This window comes from Siniperca chuatsi, linkage group LG18 (assembly GCF_020085105.1).
Source record: "Siniperca chuatsi isolate FFG_IHB_CAS linkage group LG18, ASM2008510v1, whole genome shotgun sequence".
Classification (NCBI taxonomy): domain Eukaryota; kingdom Metazoa; phylum Chordata; class Actinopteri; order Centrarchiformes; family Sinipercidae; genus Siniperca; species Siniperca chuatsi.
The window spans coordinates 2878066-2904045 of record NC_058059.1 but is presented as its reverse complement, the minus strand read 5'-3'; the positions used below and the strand labels follow the sequence as shown (position 1 = coordinate 2904045).

General features: G+C 40.9%; 1 protein-coding gene across 7 annotated transcripts in view; it reads left to right on the top strand.

Annotated features, from left to right (window-relative positions):
- Positions 1-25703, top strand: part of LOC122865659 (calcium/calmodulin-dependent protein kinase type II subunit beta) — a 51955-nt gene extending 26252 nt beyond the window's left edge. For 2 of the 7 annotated variants that reach the window (XM_044174397.1, XM_044174404.1), the window contains 10 exons: positions 1129-1171; positions 2763-2834; positions 4179-4216; positions 13621-13689; positions 15629-15673; positions 16368-16416; positions 20009-20084; positions 21270-21364; positions 21468-21704; positions 23916-25703. In XM_044174397.1, coding sequence (XP_044030332.1) covers positions 1129-1171; positions 2763-2834; positions 4179-4216; positions 13621-13689; positions 15629-15673; positions 16368-16416; positions 20009-20084; positions 21270-21364; positions 21468-21700 — 720 coding nt within the window. In that variant the 3' untranslated portion in view covers positions 21701-21704; positions 23916-25703. The remainder of the gene's footprint in view (positions 1-1128; positions 1172-2762; positions 2835-4178; positions 4217-13620; positions 13690-15628; positions 15674-16367; positions 16417-20008; positions 20085-21269; positions 21365-21467; positions 21705-23915) is intronic. The other 5 variants (XM_044174398.1, XM_044174401.1, XM_044174400.1 and 2 more) reach the window with 5 other exon arrangements.
- The last annotated feature ends 277 nt before the right edge of the window (positions 25704-25980 follow it).

The window sequence follows — 25980 nt, the reverse complement described above, 5'->3', positions numbered from 1 at the left end:
CAGTATCTGCATCTTCTTCTGGTGATGTTTACAAATAATATCACACACGTTTGTGAACATGAATCCATCCATCCTTTTCAAATCTAAAAACTGCAAGATTATATTTTTTACCCCAGATTCCCTCCCCTCTTATCCACTTAAAACCCTTTTCAGACACTGAATATGTAACGTTGCTGGCTTAATCTATGGCTGTTTGTCATCCAGACGTAGCCGACTTTTACGTTAATGTTCCTTACGGCTTCGTTCAGTCATTACGGCGCATTAACAGAAAGAGCCGTGCGATATTTGGCACCTCATGCGCGAGAGATCTTGTGATTATCTATTTTGCTCTCTTGTGTAAAATGTAATTTAGCTTCGGTAATAATGTAACTTGCCAATAAATCTGAATAGACAGCGAGAGCCGTTATAATAGCGGGGAAGAGGAGTGTTTTCTGTTGTCTCTCGGGCCGCATCACTGATGCATTTTGAAAGGTATTTTACCTTAATGACCACCGTGAGTGCGAGGGCCGCTCATAGTGAATCCGCTGATACGTTTTCACATCGGTTTCATCATTTAAAGTTATCAGAGAGAGAATTCTGCTGCCTGTTTCATAAATCCGACAGTGCACAAGCATTGAATGACAGGAAGTTTAATTCCTATTAGCTCATGTAGCCTATGTAAAGCGTTTTGCTGGATATTTATTTATTCAACCATGCAGTTGAAAATTTAAAGTATTGGGAGAGACTGTTGGTCAGATTATTTTTAAATGCTGATCTGATCTGAGAAGAATCTCCTCAACCGCTCCTTCACTGTGCTTCCTGGTTTATTAAACGGATTTCATGTTCTTTGTGCATAAGAGATGGAGATTGAGATAATACATTTATTACAGTGATCTTAGACGGCGGTACGAGACGCACACTTCTCTCTCCGTCTCAGCACGTTTCACCCTGCGCTGCTGCCTTTGTGTTAATCAGACTTGTGTTGGAAGTGAGACAGAACTCTTACAGGCCCGACCTGGACTTAAAAGTGACCAGGGTGCTTATTCAGACTTTAGACCGACATGTGAAATTGCCATCAGATTAACGTAAGGGGTCTGAAAGAGGCTCTTTCGCTCTTTTCACCCTTCTCTTTTCCGTTTCCCTCCACAGGGTGCCATTTTGACCACCATGCTCGTCTCCAGGAACTTCTCTGGTGAGTGCTGCCTGTTGAAAAGACGAGAGTCAAGGGAACATGTCAGCGCTCGGAGCGGGAGAGGAGGACAGGATGACATGCCATCTGTTATCTGCCGTCTCTTCACACATACACACACACACACACACACAGCAGGTTGATGGGCGGCAGTGTTACAGTAAGCAGGAAACGCAGATATTTGCTTGGTTTTTGTGCCTCCTTAGCCATAATCTCATAACTTGTTTGCCTAATTCTTAAATCAGGCTGACTTGACGCCGGTGATACTGTGAGCCTCTTTGTTTGATGACAGACAGAAACAGCCTGATCATTAATAAAATAAAAAAAAGTACAGAAGTAATAAAACATTTTTCTGTGAGCAACTTATCATATTCAGTGTCACACGTAACCACATGTGGTCTGCTAGAAGCCTCTCTCCCGGCTTATTTCAACAACGGAGGAGTGAGGGCCAGCGACTGTAGGACACCTCTTGGCTACGTAGTGCGTGACACTGGTGGTCAGGGGACACGGGGGGGGGGAGCACTGACTGACCACCGCAGTGTAGCATGGACAGCTGGTATACGACGCTAACAGCCACGAGAAGCTACTGTCAGACTCCGCTGGAAAGAGGGGGAGTCGCTAGAAGCAACAGTGGTGGAGTAAAAATAGCAATGCCACTGTGTAAAACTACAAGTAAAAGTCCTGCATTCAAAATTGTATTATTAGTTATTTTAATTTTAAGTATTAGCATCAAAATATACTTAAAGTATCAAAAGTAAAAGTACTCATCATGCAGAACGGCCCATTTCAGAATAATGTATGTTATATTATTGACTTATAATTATTGATGCATTAATGTGTTCATCACTTAAATGTTGCAGCCGGTAAAGGTGGAGTTGAATTACTTTATATACTGCTGGTAGCTGTTTCTAAATGAGCTCAAACACATCTTTACATTCTATATCAGCGAACATATAAGCTTACACCTGTTTATATGTGAAAAGCTCATATCGGTAGGTAATATTAAGATAAACTAAGGTAAAATAAATTAAGTTTAAGGTTTTTCTTTAGTCCAAAAACACTGAGAGAGAACAGGATAGTTACATTACGTCATTAAACAGAAAGAGCTTAAACTGCAGCACACAGACAGAAACCTAGTTCATCATACATACTCTCTCTCTCTAAAACATATATATCTTTTTTCTTTTACAATAACTAGAAAACTATTTGAAAATGATGTTGGTCTTCCTCTATAAATACACATACAAATGCACTGAACGTTTGTTAAAAGCTACAGTTTGTTTTAGGAAATGATTTAGCCTAAAAATGAAACTATATATTTGTGAGTTGTTGTTTTTTTTTTTTGGATTTACGTCTGCAGTAGCAACCAATGGGCTTGGAGCAGAGAGCCACAGACAGGAAGTCAGGAAGTGTTGACTGATGCACTGTTTAGTCTTTTCATGAGGCTTGTTGACAATATATAGAAATACATAGATTATTGCCAGCCTTATCCTTTAAAAAAACAGCGCTGCCTAGTAGTAGTATAGTTACTACTCCGTCAGCCTAAAGTATCTCCCTCACCCTCTCATTCTGCCGTCCCCTCTCTGTGTTTCAGTGGGTCGGCAGACTACAGCCCCCGCTTCCGTCAGCGCTGTGGCTGGAACCACCGCTGGCATTGTGGAGCAAGGTAAACTGATCTCAGTCGTACCGTTACTCACATTTTAACATCTTCTCTCTGCTTTTTTAACATCTCTGACCTCTCCTCTCTTAAAACTTTACATCGGTTCCTCTCACTGAACTTGTGGCGGACATGATTAAATGGAAATCCCCCAGAGTCACAACATCACACACTCCCACTATCCCTCAGCTTGTTTTAATCTCTCCCTTCTAAATCTCCCCCCCCCCTCTAATGCTTCTCAAATGTTTGCCAAGGTAAGCAGCCTCATCTCTCATCTGGGAGTGGAGAGTATTACTGTTCAGATATCTTTGCCTGTCATGGGTTAGGGCTTCTCTGTTGTGCAACACATACAGTCACATGCCCTCCGGGGGAATTAGGGGGAAAATTGCATGCGGTTTGGTGTGTATGCGGTAGCCTAGATGTCAGATGTGCTAGCAGAAAGGGAGGCGTTTAAGTGTGAAGTGCAAAAAAAGTAATAATTGTGCAGTGTAGCTTTCAAGTTGAGGATCACACACCCAGTCTGAGCTGCAGTGTTTCCCTGATGGAGGATTAATGTCAGCAGGACTGTTGCTTTTTGTGCTGTTTCTTCCTCCTTCATCATTAATGAACAGCATTCAAGCATCAGAACACATACACATTTCTGGCTTCTGGATGTTTATTTTTGCCCTCTTGTCCTGCTACACTAACGTGATTCCTGACCATCAATGAACTCTGTAGTGATTCCGACTAATCCAGCCTACTCTTGAGATTAACAAACCCATTATCACATACCTGCGTTCCTATTCCCTCATGCTTTCACTCCTAATCCCCCCTCTATCTGTGCCTGTGCGTGCATATGTGTGTGAGTGTATTTGGATTATATGGAGAATTAGTTTGACTTTTTCCCCCCGTCATGCCTGATGCCCTCTGCTTATCTAATGCTTTGGGCAGTGGATCAGGGTTAGGAGGTGCCAGTTGGACGGAGATTTTTTAATGTGTGTGTGTGTCAGTGTGTGTTTATTCGTTGGGTTTTTAATGTCTTTTTACCGGACGGAGGGAGGGATTGGTTGTTTTTTTTTTTTTTTGAGGGAGGGATGAATTCTGTCCAGTGTTTTTTTTTTTTTCTTCTCCCCTTAAGGGTGGAGAAGGGGAGGACATGTGAAGAGATGAAGCATTGTCACTCTGTTTGTGGTCTGCATGTTCATTTTTGAGATTTCGAGCGTTTTGAGGAGCAGGTGACTTTTTAGCCCATGCATGCATCACCGTGCATCTGCAGCTGTGTTTTGCGTGAGCAGATTTAGAGAGCTGTGGTCATCTGAAGGTGTATGATGTGTACTCTTCCATCTGAGGGTGTGTCGTTCTGCCTCTCTGCAGCAGCCAAGAGTCTCCTCAACAAGAAGGCTGATGTCAAGGTAAGCTAGCTTGTCTCTTCTCTTACCTCCCTTCTCTTCCCTTGTTTTCAATCTCCTCGTTTCCTCTTTACATCCTTGGCTGCCCTTCCGCTGTCCGGACGCCCTTTGCACTCAGAACTACTTTTATTATTCCATAAATATTTCGGTCAAAGGCAGATGCGATACGTTTGAGGTGATTTGACTTTGTCAAGTGCTGCAGCGTTCACTTTAATGTTTTCAAGAGATTCTTTTTGGCCTTAAAGGCACAGCGTAGGCATCATGTGTATGTCATTTCCTGTCATTTTCTGTTGTTCTTTCATGTAGCTCAGAGATTCATCGATACTTTTGTCTGTAATTTTGGCCTCATTTTTATTCATTCGCCTTATGATTGTCAAGTAATGTGATATTATTGAGTATTTGTGGATCCCAGAAAGAGTATTTTACTACTATTGACTACTATCTTATATTTAGCTGAATGTACCACAGTTAACATCCATCATTGTAGAAATAGTCTGTTACAAAACATAAAATATTACAAAGCCGAATACATTAGCCTTAACTGGCAACTTATCCCAAATGTAGCCAATGTTCAAAAATATTAGTTGTAGTTTTAAAACAATACAATAATGATAATAATGAATATTACGACTTCACAGAACAACAATATGGCTAGACATAGACAAGTCAGACAATACTGTTACCACAGACAATAAGTTAAAATACAGTAATATCCAATTATTAAATAATGTAATATAATCTAAAATATATTTTTTACCAGGAAATCCTGTTTACAAACTGTGTACCAACACTTATTTAACCATCATCAAATAAACATAATTGAGACTAAAAAACAAAATAAAACAGTTTTTCAAGAGCAAAGAAGGAACAACATCACAAAAGTCACAAAGTTACTGTAATTATATAGTAAAATTATGTTAAAACAAACAGTCAGTAGGGATGACAATACAAAACCAAACTTAAGGAAAAAAAGTGCACTTTTTAACTTTGGTCTTTACCAAACGGGAACAAATGTGACAAGGATATTTTGCACTTTTATTTTGAAGGTTGAACCCCGTGACCCCCGATGGTAGCGTGTCTCTGACTGGCTGGTGTGACGGGGCTGCGTTACCTCCTCGCCACTCTCAGACACCTCAGTTTGGCACAGCCGGCACTTTGCATCACTCCACTGCAGACATTTTTCAGCCAAAATATTTCCCTGTGCCAAAGCAAAGCTCATTAAAGTATTGGTCTCTGCACTGTCTCATTTCCTGAAGTGAATACTTAGACGCTGAATCTGCAGTGACTCGGACACGTTATCTTTCTCCTCTTCAGTCTCACAGGTGTTTCTTGCACTCTTCTCAGGTTAAGTGTCTGTGTACAGTCGCTAATGTGTGTTCGTGCGTGCGTGTGTGTGTGTGTGCGGTATATCTACTGTGTTGAGCAGTTCAGTGTACGCTGCGTAGGTAATTGGTTAAATGTGTCTCAGATGCCTCCTTCAATCAGATTTCCCAAAAACCTCATCTTCCCCCATTACATTTTTTACGATATCCGTGACTTTATTCGTACTAAAACATCCCAATTTCCACAAATGCCACATTCTAAATGAGACTCCCAGAATAAAGGAGTTATCTCTAGAGTACATGACATACTCTCAGCCATTAATTGCTCTTCCCTTGATATAATTAAGTCTCATTGAGGAAATGAAAGTTGAATTCTCATTAATTGATTGGAAGTCTATTCTGCAACAAGTCCATACTTCCTCTATTTGCTGTCGTTGCAGTTTTCACTTTTCAAATAAAAGCTTTCTAAGATTTATCCTGATTTAGTGTCTTATTGACACTTTCCGGACTTGTCCGAGACTCTGCCCTTATTGGACGTCTGTGTTGGAGACATTTACAGAGGTGTTTGGAACACCATTTGAACCCTCCCCTCTAACAGCAAATGGTGTCGTACAAGCGGACTTATCTTTGTCCAAACAACAGGATAATTCAGAAGCTTTTGCTTCTCTAGTAGGTAGATCTGTTGATCTGGTGCACGAATCACCACCGTCACATATTCAGTGGATTAGAGATCTTGTGCGGTTTCTCCACCTCTGACAAATAAAGTATACTCTTAGAGGCTCACCTGACGAGTTCTATAACTTTTATACTTTAACTTCTATAATTTTTATCTTATGTAGACAGACTAAAACTGCGCTCCATTAAGCCTGGACTTATCGATTGGATGGATGATTTATTATTTATTTATTTCCCATTGTCCAATGTCTGTACTTAACTTTCTTTATCTTGTTTACTTTTATTATGACCACTACGACTAGTAGGATTTGTAATACTCTCAGAAAAGGTACATTTTTCTTAAAATCTAAAGCTAAATAAATAAATAAATAGTCTCAGAGTGTTTTGTACAGACTTTTTCTCCCAAAGTCCCGAAGGATGATATTTGTTTTATCTTGTAGGAACAAGATATTGTGTTGTGTGCACAACGTAACTTATCTTGTATGAACAACATCCATATCTCGTTTACACAAACGTTATTATCTTGCGCATACAACATGTTAACTTGTGCGCGTACGATATGGATCCTGAGCTACTTTTTAGAAACAGAAGAAGTGCTAGGTAGCTGTCCCAAACTGTACATGTTTAAATAACTTGTTCCCATTAAATAACTCTTATTCACACAAGATTATAACTTTATGCGCACAAAATATGGATCTTGTTTACGAGAGATAATATTTTGTGTCCATAAGATAGGGATCTTTTTTTAAACAAGACAAAAACTTGTGTGGAAAAGACATGGATCTTACTCGCACAATTACTTTTTGTGCAGAAGATATGGATCGTTTTTTAAAATATGATGATAACTTGTGCATAAAATATATGGATCTATTTGGCACAAGATTATAACTTTTTGTGCACAAGATATCTGTCTTGTTCACGCGAGATAATATTTTGTGCGCGCAAGATATCGATCTTGTTTGGATAAGATAATAACTTGTACGCAAACGATATGGATCTTACTCGCACAAGATAATTACTTTATGCGCACAAGATATGGATCTTGTTCACGCAAGATAATATTTTGTGCTCACAAATAAACAAACTATATACTTTTTGAGAGCATTGTACCTTTTGGAGTAGTTGGTGTGTAAACGATGTTTAATAGTGAAGCATCCGATCGCTGCCTCTCTTCTCTCCTCCTCTCTCTGTCTTGACCTGTTTCTCTGTGACTCTCCTTTTCCTCCTTCAGCCTCCTCTTCCGCTCTTCCTCTCCACACTACCCCTCCCCTCCCGCCTCGGGTGGCCTGATGCTAATCTCAGATTATTTCCTACCAGATGATTAATCTATCATTACATAATCACAGCTTCTCCTTTGCTGCACCCTGACGTCACTCCAATGCGCACAACTCGGAAGCTACTTCAGTATTCCTGCATTAGCGCAGGCACCCGCTCTGCTTTTTCCCCTCTCTTTGTTTTACAGTCGTTTCCTGGGAAGATGCTCTTGTTTTCTTTCCAAGCAGGTGCAATAGCTAAGGGCAATCAACGAGAGTTAAAATCTGTTGTTATGCAATGGTTGTGGTTGACTACTTCATCATACTTAGAGGGGAGTGACAGTTATAACCGAGGCCTGAAAAGAGTATTTGCTTGAGCTCTTACACCCAAATGAACACTTTACAGTGTTATTTTAGGTAACTGCTCTCTTATGTCCTGATACTGAGGAACAAAACTGAGCATGCGCACACTGAACTACACTGATTTGGTGAGTTGCAGGACTATATTTCAATTTGAAGCAGGACCTAACTACATGTTCAAATATAGTCATTTAAGTGCTGTTAAAACAAGGGTTATATGTAACCTAGAAGTCTAAAAAACATTCACTTTTTAACCAAACTTAGCTCGGATTCAACCTAGGCATCTAGATGTCCTGGTGCTTACTAGGTGCCAACAGAGAATTAGCACTTGACTCTGCAGTTCCCCTCTAAGCAGCTTTTTTTTTTAGCATCTTTCAGCTCATTGTTTTGGTTTTGCAAAATGACTGTTTTGGTTCAGTGTCACCGCTCTCGTCATCAGTGTCATTTCCCGCAGCAGCAGGCAGCTGCCAAACACCAAACGGCAGACAGACACAGTTAGCGACTAGCTGGTGAAGAAAGTGGAACATTTAGCAGCTAAAGAGCCACGTATTTCCCTCAGGAGTTGGTGGAAACCAAACCAGAGCTAAAAGGAGAGTGAATATTGGACATTTGGCCAGAAACACGACTCCCACACATCGCTAATGTTTCTTAGTGGATGTATAAATAGGCAGTTGTTTGCTAACACATTAGCTGTAACAACCTTATTACTTATTTTTCACCTTGTTCTGCTGTGGTCAAAAAACAATTAATGCTGCTTTAATTGCATGTAGTTAAATCACTCTCTAACCATTGCAACATTTTTCAGGAACAACTGGCAGATGTGTTCAGTCTTTTAGCTTCACATTAAATCACACTTTTTTGAAGCCAAATTGACCAAACACCATGTTTTTAGCACTGGTGTTAAGAGCAAGAGGAGAAGATCTCAGTATGCAAATTTAAAATGATGTTTGTTGAATCAGACAGTGACTCAGAAAAATAATGGCAGACTCGCAGGGCTGCAGTGCTTCCCGAACGGAGTATGTAATTGATGTGCAAGCCGAGCAAACCACTTGCCTCCATTTCCTGCAAAATTAAACGTCATTTTTCATTTCCACAGCGTTCTCTTAAAACTAAAGAGAATGTATTTTAGTCTTTTGTGCTCCTGTAACACAAAGATCATTCGTTTAGTAGGAATATAAATCACCTCCCCCGTCCTAACAGAAACTCTCATTTGAGTAAATACCCATGTGGTGCAGCACATTCTCCTCATTTCCTCATTTCAGTTACTGTTCAGCCTCTCTGATCTTGTTCAACCGGGAAGTTTTTTGCTCCTTTCAAGACACTTTTTGGAGAAACCTTTCGGCCTCCTTCAGCGTGTCTGAGACTCTCAGCTAAAGGCTCCTCCTTGATGACAGACTGTGTTCAACAAAAAGATTTGCTGCATTGTCTTTCTTTGTTCTCCTTCCTCCTTCTCACATATTTACAAAAGAAGAGTGCCTCAAATTCCTTTGTTTTTCACGTCAGCTGTCCCCACATCTCCTCCTCACATCTCCTCCTCACATCTCCTCACATCTCCTCACATCTTCTCCTCACATCTCCTCCTCACATCTCCTCACATCTTCTCCCACATCTCCTCCTCACATCTCCTCCTCACATCTCCTCATCTCCTCACATCTTCTCCCACATCTCTCCACATCTTCTCCTCACATCTCCTCCTCACATCTTCTCCCACATCTCTCCCCACATCTCCTCCCCACATCTTCTCCCCACATCTCCTCCCCACATCTTCTCCCCACATCTCTCCTCACATCTCCTCCTCACATCTTCTCCCACATCCTCCCCACATCTTCTCCCACATCTCCTCCCACATCTCCTCCTCACATCTTCTCTCTCATCATCTCCTCCCACATCTCCTCCCCACATCTCCTCCTCACATCTTCTCCCCACATCTCCTCCCCACATCTCCTCCTCACATCTTCTCCCCACATCTCCTCCCCACATCTCCTCCTCACATCTTCTCCCCACATCTCCTCCTCACATCTTCTCCCCACATCTCCTCCCCACATCTTCTCCCCACATCTCCTCCTCACATCTCCTCACATCTTCTCCCCACATCTTCTCCCCACATCTTCTCCCCACATCTCCTCCTCACATCTTCTCCCCACATCTCCTCACATCTTCTCCCCACATCTTCTCCTCACATCTCCTCCTCACATCTCCTCACATCTCCTCCTCACATCTCTCCCCACATCTCCTCCCCACATCTCCTCCCCACATCTCCTCCTCACATCTTCTCCCACATCTCCTCCCCACATCTCCTCCTCACATCTTCTCCCACATCTCTCCCCACATCTCTCCCCACATCTTCTCCCCACATCTCCTCCTCACATCTCTCCTCACATCTTCTCCCCACATCTTCTCCTCACATCTCCTCCTCACATCTTCTCCCCACATCTCCTCCCCACATCTTCTCCCCACATCTCCTCCTCACATCTCCTCACATCTTCTCCCCACATCTTCTCCCCACATCTCCTCCTCACATCTTCTCCCCACATCTCCTCCTCACATCTCCTCACATCTTCTCCCCACATCTTCTCCTCACATCTCCTCCTCACATCTTCTCCCCACATCTCCTCCTCACATCTCCTCCTCACATCTCCTCCTCACATCTTCTCCCCACATCTCCTCCTCACATCTCCTCCTCACATCTTCCCACATCTCCTCCTCACATCTTCTCCCCACATCTTCTCCTCACATCTCCTCCTCACATCTCCTCCTCACATCTTCTCCCCACATCTCCTCCTCACATCTCCTCCTCACATCTCCTCACATCTCCTCCTCACATCTTCTCCTCACATCTCCTCCTCACATCTTCTCCCCACATCTTCTCCTCACATCTCCTCCTCACATCTCCTCCTCACATCTTCTCCCCACATCTCCTCCTCACATCTCCTCCTCACATCTCCTCACATCTCCTCCTCACATCTTCTCCCCACATCTCCTCCTCACATCTTCTCCCCACATCTTCTCCCCACATCTCCTCCTCACATCTCCTCACATCTCCTCCTCACATCTTCTCCCCACATCACCTCCCCACATCTCCTCCTCACATCTCCTCCTCACATCTTCTCCCCACATCTCCTCCTCACATCTCCTCCTCACATCTCCTCCTCACATCTTCTCTCCTCACATCTTCTCCCACATCTCTCTCCCCATCTCCTCCTCACATCTCCTCACATCTCCTCCTCACATCTCCTCCCCACATCTTCTCCTCACATCTCCTCCTCACATCTTCTCCCCACATCACCTACCCACATCTCTCCCCACATCATCTCCCCACATCTCCTCACATCTTCTCCCCACATCTCCTCCTCACATCTCCTCACATCTCCTCCCCACATCTCCTCACATCTCCTCCTCACATCTCCTCCTCACATCTTCTCCCCACATCTTCTCATCACATCTCCCCACATCTTCTCCCCACATCTCCTCACATCTTCTCAAAAAAAAAAAAAAAACTCCTGCTGCTTCACTTTCAGCAAAGTCTCCATTCTCCTACTGTCAATGACACTTGACGTTTTTGCACGTTTGCACTTTCCTCCATCTATTTCTGAAGCAGTTTATCCATCTCAGGGCCTGAGGGGACTGGAGTGTATCCCAGCACACGCACAAACAGTTCACACTCACACATCTGTAGACAAATTAGAGCTTTCAATTCAGCTAACCTGCGTGTCTCTGGAGGCAATCAGACGCAATTGCACTCATTAAGTGCAAATAGGACTTTACCCACAGTTATTTCTAAATCACTTCCAGTCAATCGGGGACCCAACATGCTAATGTCAGCATGCTAGGATGCGTCCTCTGGGGAACATAAATGTCTGTAGTAAATTCAGTTGCAATCCATTTAAGAGTTGTTGAGATATTTCAGTCTGAACCAAAGTGGTGGACCAACCGATCGATATTGTCATTGCTTTTTACAAAAAAACCATACCTGTAAATTATTTTTTTATTTTTTTACCTGGTACACATACCTGGACTGCAGCCTTGTTTCCATCTGTATAGAAGCCAGTGTGTTTTAGGTTTATAAACTGAGGCAAGATGTAAAATACAATACTGCTATATACAATATGTTTGATCTAGAAAGGAGAAATAGACCCTTGACTGTGAGAGTTACTGGTCCAAATACCCAGACCGACCTTAACAAAGCAGCAGGGTGAAGTGAATGAGTACCACTTTGAATTAATATACTACTGCAATAAGCTCCTTTCAACACATGAAACCCACCACAGTGTAACAGTTCACTTATCAGACTTAGTGGTTTGCAGAGTTCACACGAAGGTCTCCTGAGTCATTTGTCGAGTCTGTTCGCACGACTGACTCTTCTCACGTCGGGTGGCAGCAGCGGCGGGTCAGAAAATAAGGACACCACAGAAGAAGACACAGCACAGATGATGGATTTTAAATTTGACTTTGCAGCTGAACGGTTGTTTATCCCTCCGGCCGGATTGCCGGCAGGATAAACATCACAGCAAATACCTTCAAAGGGGAGATGTGATGCTTTAAAATTGCTGGCTGATTTTTGCCCTTTGGTTTTCAGTGACACTAATGGGCGACCCTAATGCCAGCGTAATGCCACGGATGGGGTCACCTCAGTGGTTACGGAAACTGTCACAAGCTTCCTGCTTTACTCAGGAATGTGTAAAGCTTTTCCTATTAGAGCTGCGGTGAAAGATTTAATCAAAATGGCTGCTTACATCAGATGTGTAACAGCAAAAATACTAAATATACTGCAAATGGGTGGTTAACTAAGATTCTACAAATTTGCAAATGTTCTTACGTCATCTCTGAAGCCATTTATCTCGCCTACCCGTTTCCATCTTCACCCTGTAATGGCCAGAATTTATTGTCTGTCTCTTTTTTTTCTTCATTCCAACACAGTTTTCAATTACAGGAAACCCTGCTGAGGAAAATAATGAGCAGAAAATGCAGTTAGTTAACTGGTTCCAAGCATGAAGTCGTTGCGTCCGCGTTTGTGTGTTTGTGCATGCTGTCGTAGAAGAAGAGGAGTTGCTGGTTACGTCTATGTGAGTCCTTATAAATCAGGGTGTCTGTATATTTAGCATGTCGTTGGCTGTTTATAGTGTCTTATGTGTGTGTGAATGGCCTGTTAAACCTCACACTCCTTTCATAAGCGCTGTGTCTCTTTTTGACCTCCTCCTCCTCCACCGCTGAAATGAGGCAGTTGAATGTTGTTTACTCGGGAGGGATACATTAAGACTTACTAATGTCTGTTGGAAGAGCTCGTGTAGTTTGACAAAATGGATGTGATGCTTGTTTCTTTATATCTGACAGATGTTGCAGAGGTGCACAGCTGTCATTGGTTTAATTTGCCATCTGCCAAATAGCATCCACTGCCAGTGAAAGCCAATGAAAATGAAAAAGCCCAGACCGGAATATCCGAGCTCTGGCTGGAATTGATTTGGATTTTACTGCTGATAGGAATTAATTGACATGATGAACTGTGTAAAACCTTTCTCTCTAATTAATACTGAAGTCATAAATGTGGGGAAACCTTTCTGGATCTATATGTGTCTGGTCTTTGACTGACTGCTCTCTCAAACCCTGGAAGTTGGATGACTGCACTCGTTCTTTCTGCCCACTATTTTTGTCTCTGGAGTGCTCTGCTTCTATCTGCTATTTTTATCTGTATTACACTGGGGTTTGTTTTACACAGTAACCACCCACTTTACAACCAGCAGATGGCACCTCTCACCGTTGTTGCTGAGCACTAATATAGCACTTTGTGTTTCCTGCACAGCCGCAGACAAACAGCACGAGAAACAGCATAGTCACCAGTCCCAAAGGCAACACCCCCTCTGCTGCACTGGTATGCAGCTCTGTGTCCGTCCGTCTGTCCGTCTGTCTGTCCGTTACACTTTCAAAGTGCAGAGTGTGTCTGAAAGAGAGAGGCAGAGAGGTCTGTGAGGCTTTGGACAATAGATCATAGTTGCTAAGACTTTATGTCTTAATTCAAGGTTTGCAGCTTTTCAAGGAACAGTTTGACAAGTTGGGAAAATGCACTTATTCCCATTCTTGCCGAGAGTTAAATGAAAAGATCCATACTGCTCTCATGTTTGCACGTTAAGTATGGAGCTAGAGCCAGGAGGCAATTAGCTTAGCTTAGCATACAGACTGGAAGCACGGGAAAGCTAGCCTGGCTCTATCCAAAGTTAAAAACATACACCTGCGAAGATCAGTAATTCATTTGTTTGTTGTCACGGCAATCCCCGTAAAACCACAACTTATTTTTTTACATTTCTGTTTGTGTACGGATTAAACAAACAAAATATAACGTCTTAATTAGTTAGCTTTAGAGGTGTTATCTTTGGACAGAGCAAAGCTAGCTGTTTCCCCCTTTTTCCAGTCTTTATGCTAAGCTAAAATAACCGTGACCTGGTTCTAGCTTCATATTGTTGAACATGAGAGTGGAATCAATCTCCTCACCTCACTCTTGGCAAAACAGGAAGTAAACGTTTTCCCCAAAACATCGAACTATTCCTCTAAGGTGTTAAAATATACAGCAAAGAGAGAGAGAGGTCCCATTTAACAGAACTGATTAAAAACCATATATGTTGCACTTTATATTCTGTATGAACTTAAACATGTTTGTGTATTTTATTTTTCATGACTTTCTAACAGATTTCACAGGTTTCATATTTACTTAATAATGAAACTGTTCTATATGGTTTGTATATTGCAGTTAAAGGATAAGCTTTGTGTTATTTGTGTTATTCTATATTTTTCTTATCTTCAACAAATCCCATGAGAAGACCCAAACCGTACGGACTTCCTGTCTGCGGCTCTCAGCTCCGAGACGTAAATCTTTAAAAACACCTCACAAATATATAGTTTCATGTTTAAAAAGGCTCATTAATTTCCTAAAACAGCTGCTCGCTGTAGTTTTTATCAAACTAACAGGAGGGAACAGAGCATCTGTTGGGGACTATTTTCAGTGGCGGATGAATCCACATGTGGTGCTCTAGTGAGTGTTTGGGGCAGCAGGACGGTGTGTGTGGGACTGAGTCAGAATAAACTACAGTGTGTGTGTGTGTTCGCGGTGATGAAGCAACATGTCACCCAGTGCAACAGTGCGGCTCACTGATGTGTTTTAATAGTTTCTGGACAACGATGGAGCTCTGCGGCTCAGAGGAGGAAGACACATCAGGCTGTGATTCACACACAACACCTGTTAGCGGATACATTATATACATTCACTGTTGGTTTTGTTTTTTCATGGGATTTGTTGACAAGAAGAAAACTATAGAATATCACCAGACTTATCCTTTAAAAACTATGTACAGTACTTTCTGTATCTGTGTGGCACAAAGTACATGTCGCATACATGTAGGAATCTGCCATATATGGAAGAAAACGTGTATTATTATAAGTAGTATTATATATGTGATTCTTATTGATTTGATTTTTATGAATGGGTAAAAAAAGTGATTAATATGGGAGAGAGAGAGTTGAGTTTAACGACTGCTGCATTGGTACAGATCAGTCGTTATCACTGATGGTTTCATTGTTAGACCCTTACAATCATCTGCCATTAAGAGCCGTTTCTCTCTTCAAAATGTATATATTTCACTCATTTCTCTCTATTCCCATGTATTATTCACGTCCTGCTCTCTATTGATCTTCCTCTTATGTCTCTCAAACTCTCATTTTGTCATCATAAAACATCTCTTTATCTCCATTCACTTCCCCTCCCATTTTCTCCTTTCTGTCTGTCTGTCTTTCTTCCTTTCTCTCCATTCTTCCTCCAGGAGCCTCAGACTACTGTTATCCATAATCCAATAGATGGGACCAAGGTACATCCTCCTCCCCTCCCTCCATCTCTTTATTTCTTGTTCTGTTTTTCATTTTTCATCCTCGTCTTCACTCCGTTTCTCTATCTGTGTGGGTGAAGCTGTATTTGAAAAACTGTGTTTTTTTTGCAGGATTTGTGTATTTCGTTGAATATCCTTACATATCTGTGTGCATCTGTTTGTACGTTAATGCATGAGGGAGATGGAGCGAGTGTGAGATGCTGGAGCTGTGAGGTGTTTCGTTGTCTTATACTGCCCCTCTGTGTTCAGATTAATGGAGCTCAGTGGTTCTTGCTGCTGGTTGAGCAGTCCATGTATGTCAGCAGATTATCATCCCACTGTTCGGACCGTGTGTAACAGTGGCTAAACGTCATGTGCTGTACAGTCGTCCATGTCCGTCAACACAGGAACGGCTCAGTCCGTAGATGGGGTTGTGCCGGTGTGCTGCTGAGTGACGCGTGCAGCTGTATTTGTTCTGTATTTTTGGCAAAATCATGTGTTAAGATCGAGTCATGTTGTAGATTCGATGGCAGAAACTTGAGTGTCTTGTGTGCGTGTGTGCATGCATTTGTGTGTGTGTGTGTGTGTGTGTGTGTGTGTGTGTGTGTGTGTGTGTGTGGGTATTAGTGCTTGTGGGTGTATGTATGTTTTCTTTTTTTTTTTTGGTAATTAACATTTCTGTCTGTGCACTTTGCAGGAATCATCCGACAGCAGCAACACCACTATTGAGGATGAAGATGTGAAAGGTACGTCACACACATACAGTGTATATGCTTAAACACAGGCAGTGGTGGAAAGTAGCTATAAGGCCTGCACCCGAATCAAGACATTCAGGACATTTTCTACATACTCAACATTATTACTACTGATGTCTTCTTTGCATTATATCTTTCCTGCAAAATATATAATTTACCCAGTTACAGTCTGCAGAGCAGCCGCCCCAAACTCCCCTTCTATAACAGCCTGCATGAGTCTCATGTTTTACCTGAAAGACTGTTTTAATGCCTCTTTTCAATCAATCAATCAATCAAACTTTATTTCTATAGCACCTTCCAACAACCGAAACTGAACCAAAGTGCTGTACAACATTAAAAACAAGATAAAAAAAATAATAATGATAATAACAAATAATAATAAAAGTACAAATAGGTCAGCAGAGCACATTACAACATCATCATCTGTGAGGATTTCCACACAGTCAGAGAAATAAAAATTATTGTAATGAATAATAATAATAAACCTTATTTATACAGCACTTCTAAAAACAAAGTTACAAAGGAACCAGGATTAAAACCTTTCAGGAGGCAACGAGGCAAATAAAATCAGACGGTTAAAATAATACAAAAATAAAATGGAATAAAATACCCAACAATAATATAAGATGAAAACAATAATAATAAAACCGATAAGACATGTTGGAAATAAAACAGTGTATTAGCATTAATAAAAAGCTTTTTTTTTTTTTGTGAAGTGATTTAACAGATGATTCTGCAAGAAGTGTGCGTCCTGGTCATAGTTCAGTTATAAAGTCCTAGCGCTTTACAGAGTCTCTCCTGCTGGGCTGCTAATTTTACTCTTGTGAGGCACTTTTGACCTTGCTCTGTGAAAGGTGTATATACTATATATATATATATATAAATATATATATGTATATATATATATATATATATATATATATATATATATATATATATATATATAGTATATACTATACTAAATAAACTTTACTTACTTACTGACTGTCAGCCAAGGAGTCAGTCACACTGGGCGTCAGTAGAGGAGGTTGTACCAGCGTCACTTAGTTTTGTGGTTAGGTCATTTTGAGACAAGTTTACCGCCTGTCCTGCTGCTATTCTGTGTTACTCCGTGTACAGTGACGTAGCTAAAACAAAATAAAAGCGTGATTCGACTGACGAAATGCGAGTCGTCTGCTGTACTTGAGTAAAAGAACGATTCAACGTCTTGCAGAGAGATAGACGAGAAGATTGATTCCACTCTCGTACTTGTACGGTAAATATAAGGTTGTAGCCGGCAAAAGTCCTGAAGTCATGAGACTCCAGTAAGTCACCGCACCCAACCAAGAAATAGTCCAGCACATAACCCCCCATAAAACCTCAAATTGTAGTTTTCACTCTTTTGTGAGCACTTCAACCAAAATATGTTTCATTTAAATAGTTTTTAGCGTCCTGAGGAGGTAGTTTTCCCTTTTATTTCTCCCTTTAGTGCTACTTTCATATACTTTGCTGTATTTTATTGCCTATTTTTATAGTTTTGTTCTATTCCAATTTAAAATATTTGAATATTTGTTCATACATTTTCTGTGTGTAGCGTGTAGGGGGCTACAACTGCATTTCATTGTGCAATCCTATATTGTATAATGACAATAAAGCTGAACCTTGAACCTTGAAAATCCTCCAGCATTTCTCACAATTTGAGAAAAGTCAGAAAAAATCAATATAATTTGTGTAGCAGAAAGGTTTTTTCTTCTTCTCTCCCATCTTTTTAATTATTTCACGAACCCTCAGATTTATCTTGTGGCCCCTTTGGGGGGTCCTGACCCCCAGGTCGGGGAACCAGACCAGTTCTTTTTTTAATGTAATACTGTCTGCAGCAAAGACAAAAATCAGTTCACCTCCACTCTCAAAACCTGACAAATAAAACCCCAAATGATCTGTACACCACTAGAGTTAACAAAGAAAATGTGTTTTTTGTAATTTGGGTGAACTGACACTTTAAGTAAAATTTTGAATGGGGGACTTTGACACTGTGATGTTGTTGCTACTTCTACTTAAGTAAAGTGATACGGAGCGGAGAGGAAACAGGTCTGTGAAGGTGGAGGGTCGTAGGATAGATAGAGGCACAAAAGAAACAACAAAAGCACAGACAGAGAGACAGCGGCGGCACGTAACGTAGTTCATTTACTCAACTACTGGACTTAAGTACAAATTTGAGGTACTTGTACTTTACTTGTATTTTCTGCTACTTTATACTTTTACTTCACTACATTTATCTGACAGCTGTTACTTTACAAATTAAAATGTTTACACACAAAACATGAAGAGGTTATAAAATATGATGTTTTGTTATAAATTAAACTCCCCAACAGTTTATACAAGTACAGCTGAAACGATTAGTTGATTAATCAATTAGTTAATTGACAGAAAATTAATCGGCAGCTATTTTGATAATTATTTAAGTCATTTTTCCTGTAAAATCACTTCCTGGCTGCAGCGTCTCAGATGTGCAGATCTGCTGCTTTTCCTCTGAACGACTGTAATAACTGTGATGTTTGTTAATAACGTCGAGCTTTGGACTGTCGGTCGGACACGACGACACGGTGAAGGCGTCACTTTGGGCTCTGGGTCGTCGTGACGGCGTTTCTCACTGTTTTCACGAGTTTTACAAACCGATCGATGGATCGATAGAGAAAAGAATCGGCAGATGGATCCAGAATGAAAAGCATCATCAGCTGCAGTCCGATACAAACCGGTTCAACATGAGCTCCAGCTCCACCAGCTGCAGCAGCAACATCCTGCTTTACATTAATGCACGAGGAATAATAACCTGATGATAGAATATATAACAGCACAGCAGCCACAGGGACGCTGCACTGCTTTAACACTTTAAGTACATTTTCCTGATTAAACTTTTACTCAGTGAAGGAGTTTTACTTGTAGTTGAGTATTTTCACGGTGTGGTATTAGTACTTTTACTGAAGTAAAGGATCTGAATACTTCCTCCACCTCTGCAGAGAGACAGAGAGAGAGACTGGCAGAGAGAGAGAGAGAGAGGGCGTCAATCAGAGCGAGCTAAGCCTTCCTCTCAGTGTCAGGAGGAAGCGAGGGGAGAAGGACACAGTAAATCTCATCTAAAGGGCTGGGACAAGAATAGCGTGATGAGCTCAAGCAGCCTCACATGCAAACAAGAGATATGATGGATGATGGATGGAGGTAGAGAGCGACACAGCGGCTAGACAGAGCAGGAAGGGACGTTTTATTTTTGATAAAAGTTGGATATGTAGGCGAGGATCATTTGAGCGCTCATGGAGAGGGAGACGACACAACTTTTTGCATGGAAGTAGTTTTCATGTGTGCAGTAGCATGGAGGAGATTTCACTCAGAGACACGGATGAAAGAGAGGTGACCGATAACATTCACAATGAGTAACAAGCTCTCAGGTGAGTCTGAACCTGAACCGAGCTGCGTTCACCCCCGCTGTGTTTGTTAATGTTTGTGAATGAGTGTAGAGTTTTGTGCGCTGTGGCTTCATGATGAGGTTGAACTGTCACACGGGTTACATTCACATTGTTCTCACGGTGCGTTTGTTTCTTCTCTGCAGCTCGCAAACAGGAGATCATAAAGATCACAGAGCAGCTTATTGAAGCTGTCAACAATGGAGACTTTGAGGCTTATGCGTGAGTCCACCTCTCACTCTTTCTTGTTTCATAAAAATCTCCAAACCGGAGGCTCATCAGCTTGAGTTTATCCTGTGAAATAAACACTAAAGCTCCCCATCAGCCATAGAGAACCATTAATCTGATTGACATTGACATTAAATGTGCTTTAAAAGATTAAAGTGTAATTACGGTCATTGTTTTATCCTCTCGCTCTCTCTACCTACCACACACAATTAAGAATAATGCTTTGCAGATTGAGTGAGGGAGGGGAGGGGAGGGTGGGGTAAAGTGTGTCCGCAGCGATGGAAGCTCATTTCCGCCATTAAAAAGGACAATAGATGAAAAGTCATGCACGATAAAAATGAAAGGACTCGTGGTAAGACAAAAAAGGTTTGAGTTACTGAGTCAAAAACATGAGATTCTGAGCAAAACGTTTCAGCTACTAAATCAAAATTAGAGTTATGAGATTATAAATCAAAAGTTTCAGCTGCTAAGTCACAACTGTGAAATACAAAGTCAAACTTTTTAGTTACTAAGTCACAATTATGAGATCCTAAGTGAAAACTTAAAGCTACTCAAAATTACAAGATAGTAAGTCGAGAGTGCTGAGATTATAAATCAAAACTTAAGCAAAACTTGAGCTATTAAGGCATAATTATGAGATACGAAATTAAAATGATGCGATACTATGTGAAACCTATGAGATACCAAGTCAAAATTATGAGCTACTAAATGAGAATTGTAAAATAATAAGTCAAGAGCTATGAGATTGAAAGTCAAACCTTTGAGCTACTAAGTCACAACTGAGAGATACTAAGTCAGAATAAGATACATAATCAAAATTGTAAGATAGTAAGTCAAAGTTATAGATTGTAAGTCAAACGTTTGTGTTACTACAGTAAGTCATAATGACGAGACACTAAGTGACTTATCATGTCTAACTTTTCATCGATTTCTTTTCCCGGCAGAAATGGGCTTTTATAAACTGGGGCGGGGCCAGAGTGGGCCGAAGAGTACGTTTTCCTTCCTGTTTTTCAGCTGTATATAATATTGTTATAGAATTAATGGCATTCGTTGTTACTTTTCACTGCGCAGGAGGTATACAGAAACATTTACCACTTCAAAAACATGATTTAGAGTTTAAAACATGATATTTAGTATATAGTATTTAGTATTCTGACCTTATCCTGCACGTTTTTACAGGAAGATCTGCGACCCTGGTCTGACCTCGTTTGAGCCTGAGGGGCTTGGTAATCTGGTGGAGGGAATGGACTTCCATAGATTTTACTTCGACAATCGTAAGACGACAATTAAAACTATTTTTGCAGTTTTTATGGACTGACTGAGTTGTTGGTAAATTTAAACGCTTCGTTCTAAAGTTGGATCCCTCTTTCCCGTCAGTCCTCTCCAAGAACAGCAAACCCATCCACACCACCATCCTCAACCCTCACGTGCACATGATCGGTGACGACGCCGCCTGCATCGCCTACATCCGCCTGACGCAGTTTGTCGACGGGCAGGGCCGTCCCCGCTCCAGCCAATCAGAAGAGACCAGAGTATGGCACCGCAGGGACAGCCGGTGGCAAAACGTCCACTTCCACTGCTCAGGAGCTCCCGCTGCCCCGCTGCAGTGATGAGGTACCAAAACAACATTCATTCATTCATTCATTTATGACTTGACATGAATATAAGATTAAATAAAATAAGTAAAAATTGCAATAAGTAAGCTCAAATAATTAAGACGCAGAGAGACATGATTTCACATTTCGACAATTTTCTTTTAGTAAGTAGAAATTCTGTAAGTAACAGTTCAACATTTTGGGAAGTTCACTAATTCGCTTTCTGGCCGAAAGTTAGAAGAGAAGATTGATACTACTTTCATGTGTGTACGCTAAATATGAAGCTAGAATCACCAAATCACCGGTTAGATTAGCTTAGCTTAGCATAAAGACTGGAAGTAGGGGGAAACAGCTAGCCTTGTTTCTGTCCAAAGGTAACAAAATCTGCCCACCAGCAACTCTAAAGCTCGCTGTTTAACATATAATTTATTTAATCCGTACAAAAACTGAAGTGTAAAATGACAAGTTGTGGTTTTATGGAGGTTATGTGCCGGACTATTTCTTGGCAGGGTGAGGTGACTTCCTGAGCGTTAGAGGTCCTGGTAGGACAAACCAGTAGCTGTCGCTTCCTATGTACTGTACAGACGTGAGAGTGGTATCAACTGTTTCTTTAAAAGCAAGGGATTTAGTAATGTCTCAGTATTTACTCAGACTGAAAAAGGCCGTAGAAGTAATAAGCAAAACAGCGACCAATATAAACGATCTTGAGTATCAGCAGTGAAAAGAATCACATTGAAAATGAATAGCTTAAAGTTTTCTCTTATTTACACAACATATACAGTATGTATTCTCTCATGGCCTACTTTGAATAAGCGCTCACTTTCTGCTTTTTCTGGGCTAATTAATTTAAGAATTTAACATTTAGAGTTTTCCTACTTTACTCTCATCCTTGTTGTTGTGACTGTTTTGTCCAATAACTTGTATCTACAGTATGATTACATGGTTTCTACGGTTTATCACTTTTGAGCAACTAAACTAAAATAAACTAGTGTTAAAATGATTACATTAATACAGTTAATTGTGTCACTTGTATTAATACTGTGTTGTATTAAAGGGGCACTCCAGCTAATTAATATTGCACTTCCATTAAGTTGAAGGACTCACAAGAGATAGATTTCTCAAAATTGAAGAAGCAGAAGCCGAGATTTCCTAACTTTTAGTCCCCAGTAGGGGTCAAGCTCAAAAACCACTGGATCCTATGGACTGCATTTCCCATAATGCAACTCAACTGCATCTTTTCTTTCCCTGGCTGGTAAATGTCCATGTCTTTCAAACTTCACACCCCCAGTTTGTAACGCAGGTTTTCTGTTATACATTTATTTGTCTCAAGCTGAGACAACCCTGAACTGTTTTCACAGGTTGAACAGCGCTCTTCATGACTAGTAAACTGAGCTATATGTGTAAAGTCGGTAAATTCCCCCTTTAATTGTATTGGATTAATTGTATTATTGTGAATTTAAAAACAAGCAAGTTGTTGACGTCACCTTGGGCTTTGGGAAATGCTAATAGGCCTTTTTCACTATTTTCTGGCCTTGTATAGGCCGAAACAGTTCGTCGAGTATTTGAAAAAATGATTTACGTATTAATAGATACAGAAAATGATTGTGATTTGCGGCTCTAAACAAGTCAAAGAAGTTGCTACAGTTGGTGGACAAAAGGAAATCGAAACACTAGGAGAGCAGGGCATCTTTCAAGAACAGAAGTCAAATATCAGATTTCTATAATTAATGTGGTTATAATCAATATTTTTATTTTAACAATGGATCAAATGAAAGGGGTTACTTGTAGTGATGAACCCACATTATCACTGCAGTTCCCCAGTTGAGTGTTTTAACGTCTTTTAGCTCGTTGTTTTGGTTTTACGGCAACTTTACTGTTTTGGTTCAGTCTCACTGCTCTCATCGGCATCGTTTCCAGATGCAGAAGGAAGCTACCTGCCCAAACAAACGCCAGATAAAGTTTGAGCAAAACAAAAAAAAATACATTTAGAAGCTAAAGAGCCAGATATTTTTCTCAGGAGTCGGTGGAGAGCCAAACAGATCTGAAAGGAGAGTGAGTACTTACATCAATCAGATGGACACAAATGGATGCTAATATTGCTCCAAATCTACTGGATGTGTAAATAGCCAACTGTTAGCTAACAAGTTCACCATATCAACTTTATATCAAAGTTTATCTGCAAACTCATAGTTTGCAGATAAACTTAACTATGCGTCTTCTTTCTTTCCAGGGACTGAGACTGATGAGGAGGCGCAGAGGAGCAGAACAGGAACAAGTGGATAATCTAAGAGAGCGTATCAGCACTGAGAGAGAGGTGCAGGTGGATGGAGGGTGGTTTAAAGGTGATTTTGGGATCACGGCCGTCCTCCTGCACTCTGCCTCCCCACCTCGCTCTTCTCTCTCCGTCTCTCTCCAACCTCACAGACAGCAACACCGACGCTCCCATCGCCGAAACCTACGCTACAGCAGAGGGCATATCAGCCAAAAAAAAGGAAACTCTTTAGCCTGCGTCTTGTCTTCAGTATGTGGCTGCAGTCTGCGACGCTGCACCAGCCCGACATACCCGGACAACAACTGTCCTCCTCCCGCCACAAAGCCTCCAGCATGGCGCTCTCCTGTTGAAGATTTACCCTTTTACTTCTCCTCAAACATAAAATTATTGTTACTTACTTCTAGTATTATTATGGCTGCAGTCTATTGTAGTGCTCTTTCAACTGTACAGTATATTTATTAGTCATTTTAAACCTTTCATTCTGGTATCTTCTTCTTCTTCTTTTTTATGACGAGCATGACTCCTACCTGTGTTCCTATTACCAGTGGCTGTTTTTCTGCACGACTAAGGCTGCCTGTGTGAAATGAACAAAACAGTACCACGAGTCTCACAGAGAGAGACCAGTGGGTGTGTTTAATTATCCGTTTTGTTTTGTTATTCAATGAAGCTTTTTTTTGTGTGTGTGTGTGTGTGTGTGTGTGTGTGTGTGTGTGTTTCCTCTTTCTCTGGAGTGTAGTTGACCCTGAACCGACGCCTCCGTGTGTTCACCGGACCCCTCTGAGCCGCTCTGTGAGACAGTGAAAACCATGCAGCATGCTAAGATATTACTGTCGTTCTTAATTGATTCTCTATGTACTGAACATTGCAAGGTAACTACTGAAATTATGACAATGGTTGAAACTATAGTATCACACTGTTTATGTAAATTTCCAGTTTCATCGTGGTGACTTAATAACTATGCTGTAGATGGTATTTAATTGCATGATATTCCAAGTTAATAACAGTGGTAAATTGGGTGTCACCGTGCATTTTTGTTGATTTTTATCTTTTTGGACTGGTGAGCTATAATCTATTGCCTCTATTTTCTAGGCTTTGTAAGTGCATAAATTATTTTTGTGTTAATATGACGAGTGTAGTAAATGAAAGTACTGGTGAGGATCAGGACAGAATATGCCTTTTAAAGAAATTGCTGCATCCAGATCAGTTTTAAAATGGCTCTTTACTGTATCAAAGACAAAACCCAAGATCCTAATTAATCACTTTCACTTTTTAGAGAGTAGACTGAAGAAAATGTTAAACTCAGATTTCACATCAGGGTCTTAATTTAGATTATTCTCTGCTTTTTAAAGCGCAGCTTTTTACTTTGCACGTCTAAAGAAAAGACTGTGTTTATGTGTTTTAAAAAGCTAAACAATGTACAGGTATCGGGATTCTAGAAATACTGAACTCATGAGTCAGAACAATTCGATCCGACACCAAAAATAGCTCTCAAGTCTCAAGATAGTTTTGAATTATTTGGATTTATTCAGTTAACGGTTATACTGTTTGTAAATTTCCTGCCCCGAGATAGAAGTCTCTGTCCAGCCTTTTTTTCAGCTTCGTGACAATGCACCATCCTCTCCTCGAGAGGGCGCCAACATCCAGTAACAGAGAATTACTGCATATCTGAGCCAACTGCAGGGTTCAAAATATAAATGTGATCAGAGGCTGAGTTCTGCATCGAGGTGGGTGTTGGTGAGAGCGGGACCCCTGCATCTGATGAGCAGAGTGTGAGAAGAGAGAGACTGTGACAAACTCAGTTTTCAAAGGCCTTCAGTTATTTAATGTCAAACAGCATTTACAGTATTTTACGATTGCGTTGGCTCAGGTTTCACAAGTCCTCAGTTCGGCCTCAAAATCTCACATTGCACACAAAATGTAAATGTTAGAGCTGAAACAATTAGTCGATTCATCGTGGATTCAAGGTCAGAAAATGTATCTGCAACATGCTGATTAATCATTTACGTCACTTTTCAAACAAAAA